At 40.6% G+C, this 15,865-nt stretch overlaps 1 protein-coding gene and 1 long non-coding RNA gene across 2 annotated transcripts; one reads left to right on the top strand and one right to left on the bottom strand.

The window, feature by feature from the left end:
* Positions 1-6,057: 6,057 nt before the first annotated feature.
* On the top strand, positions 6,058-10,527 carry LOC100689971 (butyrophilin subfamily 3 member A2). The gene is made up of 3 exons (XM_003457739.5): positions 6,058-6,217; positions 8,296-8,637; positions 10,029-10,527. The coding sequence occupies exons 1-3, from the start codon at positions 6,139-6,141 to the stop codon at positions 10,244-10,246; spliced, it is 639 nt and encodes a 212-aa protein (XP_003457787.1). The 5' UTR covers positions 6,058-6,138; the 3' UTR covers positions 10,247-10,527.
* On the bottom strand, positions 10,442-15,647 carry LOC102080268 (uncharacterized). The gene is made up of 5 exons (XR_267627.3): positions 15,598-15,647; positions 15,349-15,513; positions 14,580-14,663; positions 13,780-13,872; positions 10,442-13,100 (listed from the first exon to the last, which is right to left on the bottom strand). It is a non-coding gene; the product is annotated as an uncharacterized LOC102080268 (long non-coding RNA).
* Positions 15,648-15,865: the final 218 nt, after the last annotated feature.

Here is a 15,865-nt window from a genome sequence, read left to right as displayed (position 1 = left end):
TCTTTGTTTTACAGAGCAGAGTGACGTCATCTCCCTCCATCACAGGGAGGACAGGACTCTGCAGGATCACTGATCCACCTCAACACAGAGACAAACTACAGCATTTCATCCATTTACACACAGCTTCATCAACACTAACTCCACACACTCAGCTTACCAGTGACTGTCAGGTTAACCATGTTACTGATGGGACCCTCTCTGGACTCACACCAGTAAACTCCACTGTCCAGTTTTAAGAAACTAGTGATGTTACAGGAGGAACCAGCTGGTTTTCCCCACTCCTCACACTCAGCTCTGGTGTCTCTGCTTGTGTTTCTCCTCAGAGTCCATCCAGTAGAGCTGTCGTCCTCCTCACAGCTCAGAGACACAGGCTCTCCCTCAAAGACCTGAGAGCTGCTGGGACTCACAGTCAGACGAGCTGTGAGAGATTATAGATTTTTCGAATGAACAGAAAAAAATAATTTTAAAACATCCCGGTCTTTGTTGTGGTGCAGGGTATAAAATCAGATAGAACATATGAATCCAGTTTAAGCAACATATGCTTGACTCTAAAAGTTAATCTGAAGCTAAAACAGTGCACATTATTTTATTAAACTGTAGTGACTTATGTACTGGAACATTTCTGTATTTGAGTAATGGTATCAGTTTCAAATTCCAATTCTTAGCAAGCACGAAGTCATGAAGCAGTCATGAAGAGTGTATTTCCCCAAATTTTCCTCTATTTTTAATTGCATGCATTTTCCTGACAACTGCAACTATTTTATGTAAAAATTACTCAGAAAATGAAAAATACTGATGTCAAATCTACTTTCTGTGAAGAAAAACTTTGATACATTTAACATCTCTTGGATACCAAATAATGAGTTCACTCACCTCCATAGGTTATGCAGCTCAGCACCGAGAAGAGAAATAGGCCACAAGCTGGGTTGAAATTTGGAAGAAAAAAAAAAGTCAAATCACTCAACTTAAACTGGTGACTACCAGCTAAAATTTGGTCATGGACATGAAACCTGCACTGAAAATTGAATAAGTGACAATTAAATGAGTTCTTATATTTGAAGGATTGGCAGGTGTCACTCTTTGCAACATAGATACACACAGAGATATAAATGATGGGAGCCTTTGCTTAAAAATGCAGTTTATACCACAAAATTATGCTTACCAAGACCTGTGACCACAGAGCACATGTGTGACTGGTAATCATCAGTAAGATGGGTAAAAAGGACAAGAATAAGATAATAGCATGATTTGCAGGAGTCGGTGAAGTAGACGTTTAAACCCTGCTGTGGTTTGTCTGCAGCAAAAACCTGAAAATCTGAACTTTAAAGAGTTTAAACAAGTAAAAGCTTGAATCTGGTGAAACCTTCAGTTAAAGAGAAGACGCAGCTGTCCCAGCTCAGTAAAGTGCACGGATTAACCACTGATATAATTAAAGCTGAATCCGGTGCAATTGATTCCTCTCTGTGTCCCAGATCCACTGCTCTCCAACAAGAGCAACATTTACACATTTTACATTCAGTACATGCGGTACTTACAGAGCAGCCACAGAAGCGATGCGTGTCCCATTCTTCTGCACAGTGTTGTGTGATTAAGGTGTTTTTTTGTTTCATCACAGCAGTTAAACACACCTCCTTCCTCTTGACTTCAGCGGCTCTGTGGTTTCTATTCTGCAGTTCCAGGAAAAAAGCGCTCAGTGTTTTTTAGTTCTTAGTTTTATAGCTTTGGTACGAACACAAGGCCTCGGTAGATCACAGAGAGACACTGAGTGGGACACACGCCTCACCAACCGTGCAGAGTAGAGGCTAGAAAACAGATCTGTGCTACTCAGTGATCTACATAGTAAAGCCTGCATGCATGTTTTTAAAATGAGGAAATGTTATGATTAACCAGATTAAGATGGTAACTGCTTTACTGCACATATTGCATGTGATGAATAGCAGATATCAAATAAATAGTAAAAAAAAAAAAAGTTTTTAAATCACACAAGATGCTTTCAAGTGTCAGAGAGAAATGACAGAAAATTATGAAATTCACCTGAAGTGACGTGAATGCGACATTAGAGTCGGAAGTAACCGGTGGCTCATATGAAGACAAAAAGAAGTGGGGCAAAGCGGGTTCACAGGGTTAGGGTGAACCTAACCTATCGTAGAGGGTTAGGTTTAGGAACAGTTAGGGTTAGTTAGTTAAAAACAACTAACTGTTTTTAGTTTTAAAAAAGAAGGGAGGGAGTGCAGCGGGCCGAAAGGGTTAAATGCGGCTATGAGCTGATAGGAGAGCACAGCAGAGGAGGTGTGAGGGATGCAATGAGGGAAAACTGTGTGTGATGAAGTTTTAAATTAACACAGAGAAACAAGTGTGTGCAACAGCTGAACTTACTGGATTTAAACGGCGGTGCAGGGCAGCAGCAGCAGCTGAGGGGAGAAGGAGGTGAACTATAAACTGATTACTATGTATCTGTGGTCAGATAGTTTGTGGGACGGCTTCCTCTCATCCCTTGCAGTTAATTTTCAAATTAGAGCCTTTTACTAACACTCCGGCCAATTAGGAGGCGGTGCGGGAAAAAGTTAGAGGCCAGCTGCTGAGAAATAAAGGAAGAAGAGGATCAACGTTGCTCTTCACTTGTCCGCATGTTGCATCTCCGTCTCAGAGACACCACTGTGGTTTGCCAATCACCGTTAATGTCCATAGAAGGAGGGGAAGAGGAGGAGGAGGAAGGGGAGGAGCTGCGACAGTGCCAGTGTTCTGAGCTGGAGTTTTCCACGGCTGGGTGTATGGGTGTACCCGTTTTTGGATGTATCAGTTGTTCCCCACGGGAGATGGATGTAATCAAAGGAATTTTGAAGCGCCGTTTGGATTTACTGAGCACGGAGTTTCTGGATTACCTGTTCAGACACCACCGACAGACATGGGCCGAAATACCCGGATATCTCGCTTGAAGGATCGGAATAAATTCCAGGTACGCCGATGGTAACAAGGGAGACCCGACAATGCCCCTAAAAACCCGTAAAAAGTGGAATTTCCCAACTGTTGGAGCCGGTTTCGTATGCGACAATGAAGCGGTGAGTAATTTAAAAAAAAAAGGGGGTGGTAATGGCATGTGTGACATACTTATATACACGTCATTCCTGCAGAGGCAGTATCGACATTTCCGACGTATTTGGCAGCAAATCTAGAAAGTCAGAAGTTTCTAATAATTCTGTCAAAAACGCTTCTTTCAAAGCATTTCGGGGGTTCCTGGAAATAAAGAAACAAAAAAAAAGCTGCTGCGTAAATGCATTCATTCATTTAGAAAGACCGGAAGTGGATTGGAGGGGAGGGGTCTTTCTTTTTGTTTCCCGAGAATTCTGAGGTTAATGCCAGAATTCTTCAAAAGAAAAACACTCCCCCATTTTTATTTTTATTATTTTTTTATTTTTTTGCTTCTTTTTATTGTCCCCAATCGTCTTCAGTACTGGTGCCATAAGCCAAGGGCGTAGATTTGGTTTTGGCATTGGTGAGGACGGATGATTTAACCACCGACCCCTGCCCCGTTTCTTTTTTTTCTTTTTTTTTTTCCTTTTTGTTTTTGCTTCTTGATTTAAAAAAGGAGAAATATACTTGCCTACATATGCTATTCTACATAAACCATTTAAAATTACAATTCATAGTTTTAAATGTGAATTATATCAAAGTATTTTAGACTTTAGTTTACTTCAGCCATAGGTATCACAGGTATCATACAAAAATAGCTTCAAATACAGTCATGAACCACCAAGTCATCATCCAATTTCACCTGTGATCTTGTGTCACCATTACTCTCTGAGCTTTGTGTTGGTTCTTCTGTCCCCTGACAAATAGGACATACATGACAATAAGAATAAAATGTGTAGCTGCTTCAGTGTTTCTGTCAGTTTGTGCAGATCTTGACTCATCAGTAATGTTTGTAGGGTGAGTGCATTTTTAAAACAATTTGTGCAAACTGCACTACAAGGTGGAATATTTGCAAAATCATGACTACCTCATGATATTTTGTCTCAAAATTAACCCCATGAATATGTCAGTACCATTAGGATGAAATTATTGTGTCACCAACATTTTAACGTTAGACATATAATTTTAACAGCCTCTGTAAACTAATATCCTGGCTTGCTCGAGGCTGCCATTACTGTGTAATGTATTTGCTTATATTGGTTTAAAAAATCCTTCCATATAAAACGAGGTTTACGAGGTTTAGTATATAAAATAAAGAAATGGCCAATTTTGCACGTATCTTGGTTACTGCGCTACTGTGCATTATAATCAAACCAGTCCTCTTTTCCTTTTTTGGCGACTTAAAATAACTTTATCGAAAATAGTTGTCAATTTCCGCAGCCCTCCTGATCAGATCTGTCTTGGAAAAACACTTTTTTATTGTGTCAGTGACACTTTTACCTGGATAAATGATGCATTTATGAAAGCAACCTTTCCAAGAGCAAACAAACAAACCAGATGTTAGATGAGCCATCACATCTGCTTTCCGGCCAGTGTAGCATGGGTAACTGCAGGTTCACTCACTTTATTTAAACTGAACTGCGACCTCTGATCTCCCCTGACCGTGAACACCAGAGGATGTGGTGTAGCTGTGTAGCTGTCCCACATTGTTTATCGAAGCTGTATCTCACTTTTGCACCTGCATAAAGAGACATGTCACAATGATCTCACCAACACAGATCCAGTGAAAATCCAACATGAATTAGGTGCTTACAGGTACTCTTTATATTTGTAGTTCTGATCAGTGCTTACCTGTCAAGATAACCCTCATCTTCCTCTCCTTTCCGCTGTCTTACATCTTAAAACAATTAATGTTTCTTTTTCCTCCCTGATAATTACAGCCTCAGTCCTGCAGACACGCTGTGATCCGACTGCACAGAAAGTCTTTAGTATTATTCCAGCAGAGGGCGCCATATATTTAAAAAAATAAAGTGTTAAACATCCCACTTTTAAAAAAAAAAAATGTTGTACCAGAAACGATAGTCTTTATATGACATTTCAAAAAAGGGTGTACAACACAAAAAAAGCTGACTAACAACAGAGCAACATATATAATCCATCCAGCATACTTTTCTAGCTAAACAGAAAAACAGTATCTTCCAAAGTACCTGAGTACAATGAGTAACTACCTTGCAAAGGATTCTGGGAAATGCAGCCTTCTAATGATAATGTCTTAAATGCTCTTTCTTGGCAGAAAATTAAATCCATAATTAACAGCTCTCAATAAATCTGTTGCTGGCAATAAATCACATACAAAATAACCCCAAAAATGTTGTTATCAAATCAAATAAACTGCAATAAAGTCACCCGTCAAACTGACTAATGGAAACACTCCGACTTCACCCATGAAGCACAGACTTCTTGGACCGTCTGTGGGCCAGTGTTAATCAGTAGATTGATTCATAATGTTTGATTTGTTAAATCTAATTTTTCCTTTAAGATATTTCATTTATATCTTTTCACATCTTTTATTTAATGTTTATAATTTTTTGCAGAAATTCATTTAATAAAAAGCTTTTCTACATTCCTGTGCCTTCTGTTCATTTAACTGTGTATGTATCGTTAGGAAATCTAACTGGAGCTGCATTAATGTCTCACCTAATTTACACCCTTAAAACTGGATGTACTTGAAAGCTGTGACTATGATTTATTTCCTGGGGGATTTCTGTAATTACAGGAAGTGAAATATTGTTTATTTTTGTTTGTTTGTTTTAAGAGCAGGAACTGACTTACAGGGTTTTCGTTTTTTAACACATCTTCAGTTAAAATTCACATAAAATGTAACAAGTGTAACACTCTTAAGTGTAAGACTCAGCAGTTTATTTACTCCCTATATAACGCCATTCAGAAATACTGTTCGCTGCATTCTTCTTCTACATTCATATTCCTCTCACGTACTTTTCTTTTTCTTTCTAAAACAAAACACAAAAATTTTCGTAAAATGTCAGAAAATAAGTAGATGATCAGTATGTCTGTGAAGGTTCTCAGTCATCCAGATGATCAGTAGATGGCGCAGTCGCTTATTGTGATGACGCAACAGGTTTGGGCAGGCGTTTGTTGAAAACAAGTCCGTCCTGTTCGTCCTTCCTCTCCTCTGGTAAACAGCTTGTCGCCGCGCATGCAGTTGTCATGGATTTAACGGCAGACATGGGTTTTCTGTGTTTATTTGCACATTTGCTACTCTTCCATCGAGCTTTTGCGTCTGAAGGTGAGTTTTGTGCGTCTGTCGTTGTGTGTGTGTGTGTGTGTGTGTGTGTCACAAACAGCATATGGAAGAAATGGGAGCTGGTTTCCGTGATCCTGCTGGTTAGTAGCATTCCGTGCACAAGCTTCAGTGGCATTATCTGCCTGGTAACTGCAGGCACTGCGCTGCAGGCGGACTGCAGTTATATATTTTTAGGCCTTTCTTTCTTTCTTTTTTTCCTCATGTCCTAATATGTGTTTGAATTTGCAAAATCTCAGGCTGTGGTGCAACCTATGCTGTTATCACACTCAGTTTTCTGTGAGCTGGCAGTATTAATAAGTTAGAAGCGCCTACAGGATGTTAACGCATTTTTGTCGGAAGTCCAACGGGACACACAAATCACCTTTGGAGTTGTGTCATTAAGAACCTTTGGAAAGTCAAAGAAAACCCTCATTAAGCTTTTAATGAGCTCCTACTGTTTTGTAGTTTCGTTGTCACTGTGCTAAATAGACCTTTGGTCAAGCTGTTGTCTGTGAATGTGTTTTATAGATAAACCCGACCACTGCATGTAATAAAAAGATAATGAATTATAATCTTCAGTTGCCTGTGTTTGAGAATTGTATACAGTTGGATTTTATGCAGTGTATTTTGTTCTTGGTTTTTTTTTTTTTTCAAACTGAGCTCAGCATTCATGTAAAAATGCAACCGAAAATGTTCTTCATGTGTTATGACAGGTATGTAGAGCAGAGCTTACTGTAAACCTGTGCGTGTGTGCTGAAAATGTGAAATATGTTCCAGACTAATTAATGTCTGGGATTCAGCAGTGCCACAGAATTGTTGGGTCCAAACTGAGACCATTGGTGTCAGTGTTTGTGTGAGGAGATCCAGATGTTCCTGCAGAAATTACTGTCTAATTTCTGCTGATCAGCTGCCAAACCTGCCAAAATATAGGCTGGTAATTAAAAGTGCATATAGCTGGCTGTGGTCCAGCTGTGCAGTGCTTGAAAAAAGGTGTTGTTAGTGTTTGGAATCGAGATGCTGGGAGAAATCACAGCACAACACAGCACTGTCTCTGAGGCTGATAGCAGAGCAGCCCACATTATCGATCAATCCAGCATGGAAATGTCATTTTTGTGATCCAGATGGAAGTGACCAGGATGTACAGGATTAGAAACGAGTGCATCTGAGGGACCGCTCATATCCAGCAGGTTAGGAGACAAAGTTGGAGAAGTGAGGCTAAGACATTTTGGACCTCAGAGGTTAATGGATGTAGTGAAGGAGGACATGCAGAGGGTTGGCGTGACAGAGGAAGATCTTGGGATGAGGTGAGAGGGAGGCAGGTGATCTGCTGTGGCGACCCATGAAAGGAGCGCCTGGAAGATCAGTCCAGTCATGACTGACTGACCGCATCATCAGATCTGTCACATGTGTTGGGTTTCTATCCCTGACATGACACAACAAGAAGATTCCTAAAGAGAGGATTTGGTTAAAAAAAACCACACAGCTTAGTCTTCATTACAGCCAGTCTAAATGATGTTTCTGATAACTGTAAATGTTCCTGACCCAGGTGGGCTCAGGTTTCATCATAGACTGTATTTAAAAGATGGACTTAATCACGTGACGTCACAGATTGGTTTTGGACTCTGCATTTTCAGTCAGTGTTAGAAAAGAAACTGTACAGCAGCTAAAATTCTTTTTTTTTCCCCTGTGGCAAATATTTGAATAAGAGAGTAGAGTCCCCCCTTTTTCAGTTGGTGTTATATGCATGTGTGTGTGGGTGTGTCACACAGATATCTTCTAAATGCTGAATTAAGTAACTGACTTAGGAAACACTCCAACTTCACTCACCAACACTGAAGCACAGACATCTTGGACAGTCTGTGAGCACATTTACGTGCACAGCAAACACATTATTGGTCTGATAATTGCATTACAAATGCTTCTAAAGGCTCCAGTAGGACAGATATGGTCCAGAGGCTCCAGTACAGAGATTCAAATTTATTCAAAATTAAAAATTACCCCATGTAGAGTTCTTATAAAGAAAGAAATGATTTATTAAGGGTTAGTTGAATTATATCTGAATGTTTGTTCTCTGATTTTAGACCAGTACGCAGCGACGATTGGGGAGGATGTCACTCTTCAGTGTCGGGCTCCCAGAGATGCAGTCGTCACCGTGCTGGAGTGGAGCAAACCTGACCTGAGTCTGGACGATTACGTCTTCTTCTACCGCAACGAACGCTCATACGAGAAGTACCAGCATTCGTCTTTTAGGGGGCGAGTCACGCTGCGAGAGTCCTCCATGAAGGACGGAGACGTTTCCATCGTGCTGAAGAACGTCACCGTCAGTGATGCTGGAAGATACAAGTGCAGAATTATAATGAGCAATGCAGCAAGCAGTGAGAGAGTCTTAAGTGAGGAAAGATCCCTCAATGTCACAGAAGCAGGTGAGTTTGAGTTTGTTGTCGATGAGACTTGTTAGAAAGCTGCAGGCTTTTATTCCAGGAAGCGTGTGAGTTTGTTAACCCTGAGATGAAGGAAACTCAGGTTTTCTGCTCCTTGGAAGAGAGCCAGCTTACTACGGTAACAGGCTGAGCTTAAAATCCTGGCGGACTTTCTTCAACAAAGTCTGAGTGTCCCTCTCACTTCCCCTCGTGGTTCACCAGCTGACTAGTTTTATTTCCCCTTATTTGTGCTTATCAAAGTTCAGAGCAGTTTGTTTGTGCTGTGAAACCCACTTTGTCCCACTTAGACATCACTTTTCTATTTTTTGTGCTTTTTAAAATAGTTTTTGTGCAAATGAGTGCTTTTTCAGTCATTCACAGATTTATTATCAGCTCAAAATAAAATCTGCAGCTGTCAGCCAGTTTCTCTGCAGGGAGAGATGAGCTTTAGATACATGACACGCTCATGTGTCGTGTTCAGCCACACTGATGGAAACATGTCTGTCACATTTGGATCTTGGAGACTATGTGAACCAGCTGTAGTCAGTCTTACAGTAATCTGATTACATTTCATGTTGAGTTTTGTTCGCATTTTTGATTGAGACATTATTCCAAGAGCATTTTGAAAGGAACAGAGTCTGGAAAGGAACAGAACACACTCGGTGTCAGTCGATCCAGACCGGGATCCACCTAAACATATCACAGGATCTTATGTGAATCAGTATCAGCTCCATGTTGGAGTCCACTTGCACTGCAGGATGCAAAACGGATCATGGTCATGGACAGAGACCAGATCTGACCCAAGGCCTGAGATTCTTCTGGTTGTTTCACAGCTCATCCCTTCTGGATCTGTTTTGGATCCATTCATAGTGTCTTATTTTGTCCTGACATGAGTTGTTTTCCATATTTAAATGAACTCCTCTCAAAAGTAAAATGTGACTCAGTAGAACATCCCTGCTGTAGCTGCAGGAGAGCCATCAACTATCAGTGAAAGCTGGTTAGAAATGGTTAAATTGGAAACTTTAGTATGACGGACACGTCAGTAAACTGTGTCTGTTTCACCAGGTTTTCAGCTTCAGTTTCAGTTAAAAAAACAGCTGTAAAATCAGGATGCATATAATGAAAATGTAACTTGGGTAAATCACGGCCATCGAAAGTATAAAAAAAACTAATTCTGAGCCCCACTAATTTCACTTTCTTTCTCTACTCACGCACGCATTTAACTCAGGGTGAATGAACTCGGAGCTGTTTGAGCAGGACACTGAGAGTTGCTGATCTCAGATAAACTCTGAGATTTAAAAAAAAAAAAAAAAACTGAGTTTGTTGAACAGGCTTCCTGGAATAGAAACTTGGTCTGAGTGCAGCGTGTAATGTCTGATGTTTGTGATCTGCAGAACACATGGATGAAGACAGCGAGCCCGTCGGACGCGTCGGAAAAGCAATTCAGAGAAATGCGAATCACGAAGGTGCACAGAGTGTTGCAGTCGCAGTTGGAGTGGTTTGTGTCCTTGTTGCTGCTGTTGGTTTGTTGGTGTATAAAAGAAAACGGCCATCCTCACTGACTTGCAACAAAGCCCTGAAAAAGAAAGGGGAACCAGAAGAGATGATTTGAAAACCTGAATGTGAAAGACTGAGAAGCCTGGCTACGTGTATATAACAGTGTGATTCAGCGTCTGAGAAAAGGGGACCATGAATATTTCTCTGCTGTGAGAAACTAAAAAAGCAGATGCAGGTCATGAGACTGTCCACAAATTTGTAGCATTAAGCACTTTATTCCTGTGAAACTGACCACTAATCAATTTAACAATGACAGAGCAAGTTTTATTTTTGTATGTTGATTGAGAATGAAAGCTGTTTCTCTTTAAACCGTGGAGACTGGAGGTTAGATTTTCATGGGTTTTGTGGGTTTGTCAGATGTCAGTAACCATGACTATGACACGTGAACATGGGGATTTGTGGTTTCACGTGTCTTGTGTTTTGGTCTAAGCCAGAGATCATTTTTTATATATATATTACTCAGATATATGTACATATGTACACATCTCCCTTTTAATACTAATGACATGTGTAACACTGACTTTTAATAAGAGTTCTCTTGTAATGTGAAGATTGTCTGTAACTGTCTCATGTTCATGTTGATCTTTCACTTTTGTTTCTTGGCAATGACCACAGATGTGACCCCTACATGTGTATAGCATTATGTTCTGATGTTAATAAAACACGTTGACCAGCTGGCTTGGTTTGGATGGAGTTTGTTTTGAAATAACTGAAACTGGTCAGCGAATGAATGTTTTTGTTTTGCTGTGGGTGGTGCTGGGGGAGGGCAGGATCGCTGTTGGTGGTTCTGGGGGAGGGCAGGATCGTTGTGTGTCTGAAACAGCCACAGGAATGCAAACAGCTGCACAATAACACAGATAGCAGGAAGTCTCTGTGCTGGAAGAGCTTTCGTTCTTGTGTCAGAGCAGAACCTGCTGCTGTTAGTGGGATTAATTGGTAATCAGATTACTCTGCAGGTGTGGACTGGAAACGCTGTGTTGTGGAACAAAGTCATTGTGGCGTTGCCTTTTTTCCAACATCTGGAAACGATGAATTCAGCTCCACAGTTTGAATATGCAAGAAGAAGAACAGCTGGAATCCCCCAAATATTTTTTCTCCTTGAGGATTAATGACTTAACTCTGGCAATAAACAAATAAAAGAACTTATTGTGCTCATGTCAGCTGACTGTAATGGTGGGTCCAGGACCGCCACCTGCTGGCTGCTTTTAGTCACTGCTCATCACTGAAAAAAGCTGTGTGATCCACATCCATTATTAAAACACCGTTAAAACTTTTAAGGTAAATGATTGAGTCATTATAGTTTGGCTTCTCTGCACTGTCATTCACAGATGTGCTGTTACCTTCAGTGTATGAAAGAGGTGTGGAGAAGCAGCTGGATTATACAAATGCACTGCCACTCCTTTAAACAGTTCCGTGTATTTAAAGAATGAAAAACAAGACCTGAGCTCCTCAGGCTCAGACATGCATGCGGAAGTCTTTCGATTCTGCTCAAGGCAAGAACACAACCAAATAAAAGCTGAATGTGTGTGTTCAATAACCGAGGAACTGCATTTAACATGATTTATTAAAGGAATAAAGGATTTTTCCACTTGATCCTGAGCTCTGAGTGGCTTTACAGCAATTCTTTAAATGTTGTTCTGGGTTCTTTTGTGACCTGAATGAGCCGTTGGTGTGTTACTCCTGTTTCCACAGGCTTCCTCCATTTGTGGATAATGGCGCTCATATTGGTCCCAAAACCTTAGAGATGCCTTTCTAACACTTTCCAGACTTATAGTTGTCATTGATTTGGTTTCTCGGCTGTTTCATTAGATCAAGGCATCATGTCTACAGCCTGCTTCACTTTGTCAGACGAGTTTTATTTAAATGATTTCCTGGTCCAGCAGGTCTGACAGGAATCAGGCCTGAGTGTGGATGTAGTGAAATTCAATTCAGCTTTCCAAAATAAAATGTGGTTAATCACAGTTAATTCAAAATTTAACACCAGGGTGCAGTCCCTCTCACACAGGGGCCTGTAGGGTTGGCTAGCTTTCAATCCTAAATAAATGAAATCATCTGCGTAAGTCACCTCCTTATGACCTCACTGACTAATGTGCTGTAACTGTCTCCTGTTTTCATGTCTTTTCATTGTTTCTGCTGCTGCAGGCTGAGATCGGAGCCTTTTTCATTTGTGCATCTACAGTTCATCCATAACTGACCTCACTTGTTCTGTGCCCTGAACAATAAGCTGCAGCTGGATCGCTCCCTGCAAAATGAGACAAAGTCATGCGATGGAAAATGTGGACTTGAGAAGCGACTTCAACACCTCTGCTGACTGAGTTTAGTTTTCAAAAGAGGAAACTAAATGACGAAAGAGCTGCTGACTCATTCGAAACGGTGCGACAGTTTTACACAGTGCAACACTTTCACGCCAACCTGTGAAGCCAGTCTCAAAGAAAACCGTTTACATCTTGATGGCATTCCCACATTCACCCTCTAGCACAGCATCTCCACAGAGCTGAACTGCTCTCAGTTTATTTGATACACACAAAACAAAAAGTAAAGTGTCCTTTAAGCTGCCAGAAGAGACTTCAAGAGACTTCTGAGGATGATGTCGCTCCTTAAAATGATTCTAGGCGAGTTTCTTCTCTTTGAAGAATAAAATGAAATGATGCCTGCTGATGTGCTGCAGCTGTTTTCAGAGTCTGTTGACTCTGTGTTTCTGACCTCTACATTCAAACTGGTCCAATGCAGCTTTACGACTGTAAACACACACAGAATATGACTAAATAAATAATATATAATATAAAGAGGAGTGCAGGGATGTGTTTGGCAGCCAGCTGGACATCACTGGTCAGACTGGTTACACTGTGGTGAAGGTGTGTGGCTCAGCTTCAGTGAGGAGTAGATGACCGCTGGCTCTGGTGGAAGTTCTGAACACAAACACACAGATTAGAGAACGTTTAGATAAACATGAGAAAAAACACACACACCACCTCTGTTCATTACAGGGAGGATATCCACAAAACTGTCTTACACAAATATCAATAAATTAATCTCAGAATTCTAATAATTAATATTGAAATATATAAATATGTGTTAGTAGTAGTCAGATCTTTTGTTTTTGAATGACAGAGCTCTGATGCTTTGCTGAATTATATGTCGCCCCTGTTTCCATCGCACGTCATCATCAACCTTCAGCTGGACCATCTCTGATTTGCAATAAAATAAAAAATTAAATAAGAGGCATTAACTGTGTAGCATTTTCATATATATATTACAGTGTTATAAAGAGCTGTTTCAGTCTTACTGACCACTCAGAGAATTTCACACCACTTTCAATTTAATACCACATTTTTTAAAATTCTATATTTACTTCATATACATTTAGACTCACGTGCAAACCATGATTCTTCTCCAGCTGCTGTGTGTATTATGTGTTTAATCTCTTCATGTCTTTGTAGTGAGCCTGTCTGGCTTGCAGAGCCTATAATCACCTTCATGTGCTGCTGCAGGCTGAGATCTGAGACCTTTTTATTCGATTAAGGGTTGGACCTTTTATTTTCGCAAAGGGGGGTTTTTGCAGCGAGCATGAAAGAGGACCAGCTGTACCTCTCTGTCTGCAGTTCGTCTTGATGGGGATCTGTGCATAGTTGATGTCAGATGTTCTGTGCACTGAAGAATAAGCTGCCGCTGGTTCACTCTCTGTAAAACATGACAAAGTCAGGTGACTGCCGCAGAACTCGTGTTTTGCGGTGAGAAAAATTTTGACATTCCAGGAATAACAGCGGCAAACGTGAGGCCACAGCACAGCCTGTCTTTACCTGCAGCGACTTTAAACACTTCTGCTCGGTTTAGCTCTCAAAACAGGAAACCTAATGACCACAGAGCCGCTCACTTGGCACAATGATGTAACAGTCTTACACAATGCATCATGTAAAGTAGACACTTTGCAAAGGTGTGAAAGTCTTCTTTTTTTTCAAATTAAACCTGACCTGACTAGTATGTGGCAGTAGTTACAGAAGTGCTGCACCAAAGATTATTATAACCTGTAAATATTCCAAACTACACTAGTATAATCCAAAAAAGAAAACATGGAGCTAGAAATAAGAATAATAAGCCTGCTTTAATGTGAGAAGTACAAGACCTCACTCTTTCTGGCTCTGGTTCAACATCTTTAATACAGGAGACTTTTAATGATGGACTGAAATCTTTGTCCCTTATGTGCAAGCAATTTACAGTCCAGACAAAGAAACTGATCAACCTGACCTGATGAAAAACCAGGGGATGAACCTGCAGTCCATGCTAAAGGAACCTGAACCAAAATGCATGAAACACATGTTCTAAACCCTCAGCCATGCACCTCACAGAGCCTCATGTGGAAGCACGAGAGGATTATCGCTCTCCTGTACCTCTCATCATCTTTGACCCATTTCCATCATCTGCTGATGTTCTTCTCACTGATGAAGAGGTGGCAGCAGTTGCACGATCATTCACTGCAAAATCAAATGCAAAGATTTTCCATTAATAGCAAAACTGTAAATGCTGCTGATTCAGCAAGATTAATATTTATATGAAGGCGAAATGTGTTTAAAATGGAAAGTGAAGGAAAAACTGCAGTCAGAATAAAATTAATTTTTAAAAAGTGTTTCTATCTTTTCTTTCAAAAAACAGGAAACTGGACTGAACTGCTCACATCAGCTTTCTTTGACCACAACTCTCACATACAACATCTCACTTCACACACACTGGAAAAAATTACCAAACTGTGTACAGTGTACAAATGTATATATTCAAATATGACATTAATCATAAAATGCTATTGTAGAAATCAATGCACAAATACAGTATGTAGCTTAGTCATAATAAGCTTTATTTAAGTCTCAGTTAAAAATGTAAATGGTCTGTGGCTCAAACTGGTCCTCACAGAGTTAGATGTGTGGAAATAACACGTGCAGCATGTGGCAGCTTTTAAAGCAAGAGTTTGTGTTTGCTCTGTTTCCACTTAGATGATGTTAGTGTGAGCTGTGACTGTTGGAGATGTGGGCTGTAGAAATGAGGCTCAAAGTGCCAGAAACACAAAAATGGATATTATGATGTATTGATTTTATTTTAGGTGATTTGTTTAAAAAAACAACGGTTTAATGTGTCAACATAAAGCGTGAGCAGAATGTGTCTCACCTCCAGTTTTTCTCTTGATGCATCGTCTCAGCACTAGAAGCAGTATGACCAGCAGCAGCAACCCAGTTATGGAGGGAACAGACACCATCACAGAGAGAGGAGGAGAGAAAAAGGGGGAGGAAAGGGAGGCAGTGGAGGCTGATGGAGGAGGAGAGGTGGGAGAACCTGCAATTAATTAGAAAAATGAATCTTTGTGGTCAGTTTGACTCACTTTGGGTCTAAAGTCTGTAAAAGAAACAGAAGCCTCACCTGTGACAGTGATCCAGCTGGATGGAGACTCTCCATGACCGCTGATGTCACACTTGTAGAGGCCTTCATCAGACCTGGAAACATGCTGGATGGTCATGTGACCTGTAGGCTGCTTCCTGATGAGGGAGCCATCTTTATAGAAAGCAGCTGGGAGGTTGGAGGGAGTGGTCTTTGTTTTACAGAGCAGAGTGACGTCATCTCCCTCCATCACAGGGAGGACAGGACTCTGCAGGATCACTGATCCACCTCAACACAGAGACAAACTACA

The sequence above is a fragment of the Oreochromis niloticus genome, linkage group LG3 (assembly GCF_001858045.2).
Source record: "Oreochromis niloticus isolate F11D_XX linkage group LG3, O_niloticus_UMD_NMBU, whole genome shotgun sequence".
Lineage (NCBI taxonomy): Eukaryota > Metazoa > Chordata > Actinopteri > Cichliformes > Cichlidae > Oreochromis > Oreochromis niloticus.
The sequence above is the reverse complement of the archived record's forward strand: the minus strand, read 5'-3'. Positions and strand labels throughout refer to the sequence as shown.

Excerpts from the sequence above, each read along its gene's own strand:
- LOC100689971 (XM_003457739.5), top strand. The coding sequence starts at position 6,139 with ATGGATTTAACGGCAGACATGGGTTTTCTGTGTTTATTTGCACATTTG. Across the intron at positions 6,218-8,295 it reads TCGAGCTTTTGCGTCTGAAG|ACCAGTACGCAGCGACGATT; the intron begins GTGAGTTTTGTG and ends CTCTGATTTTAG. Across the intron at positions 8,638-10,028 it reads CCTCAATGTCACAGAAGCAG|AACACATGGATGAAGACAGC; the intron begins GTGAGTTTGAGT and ends TGTGATCTGCAG.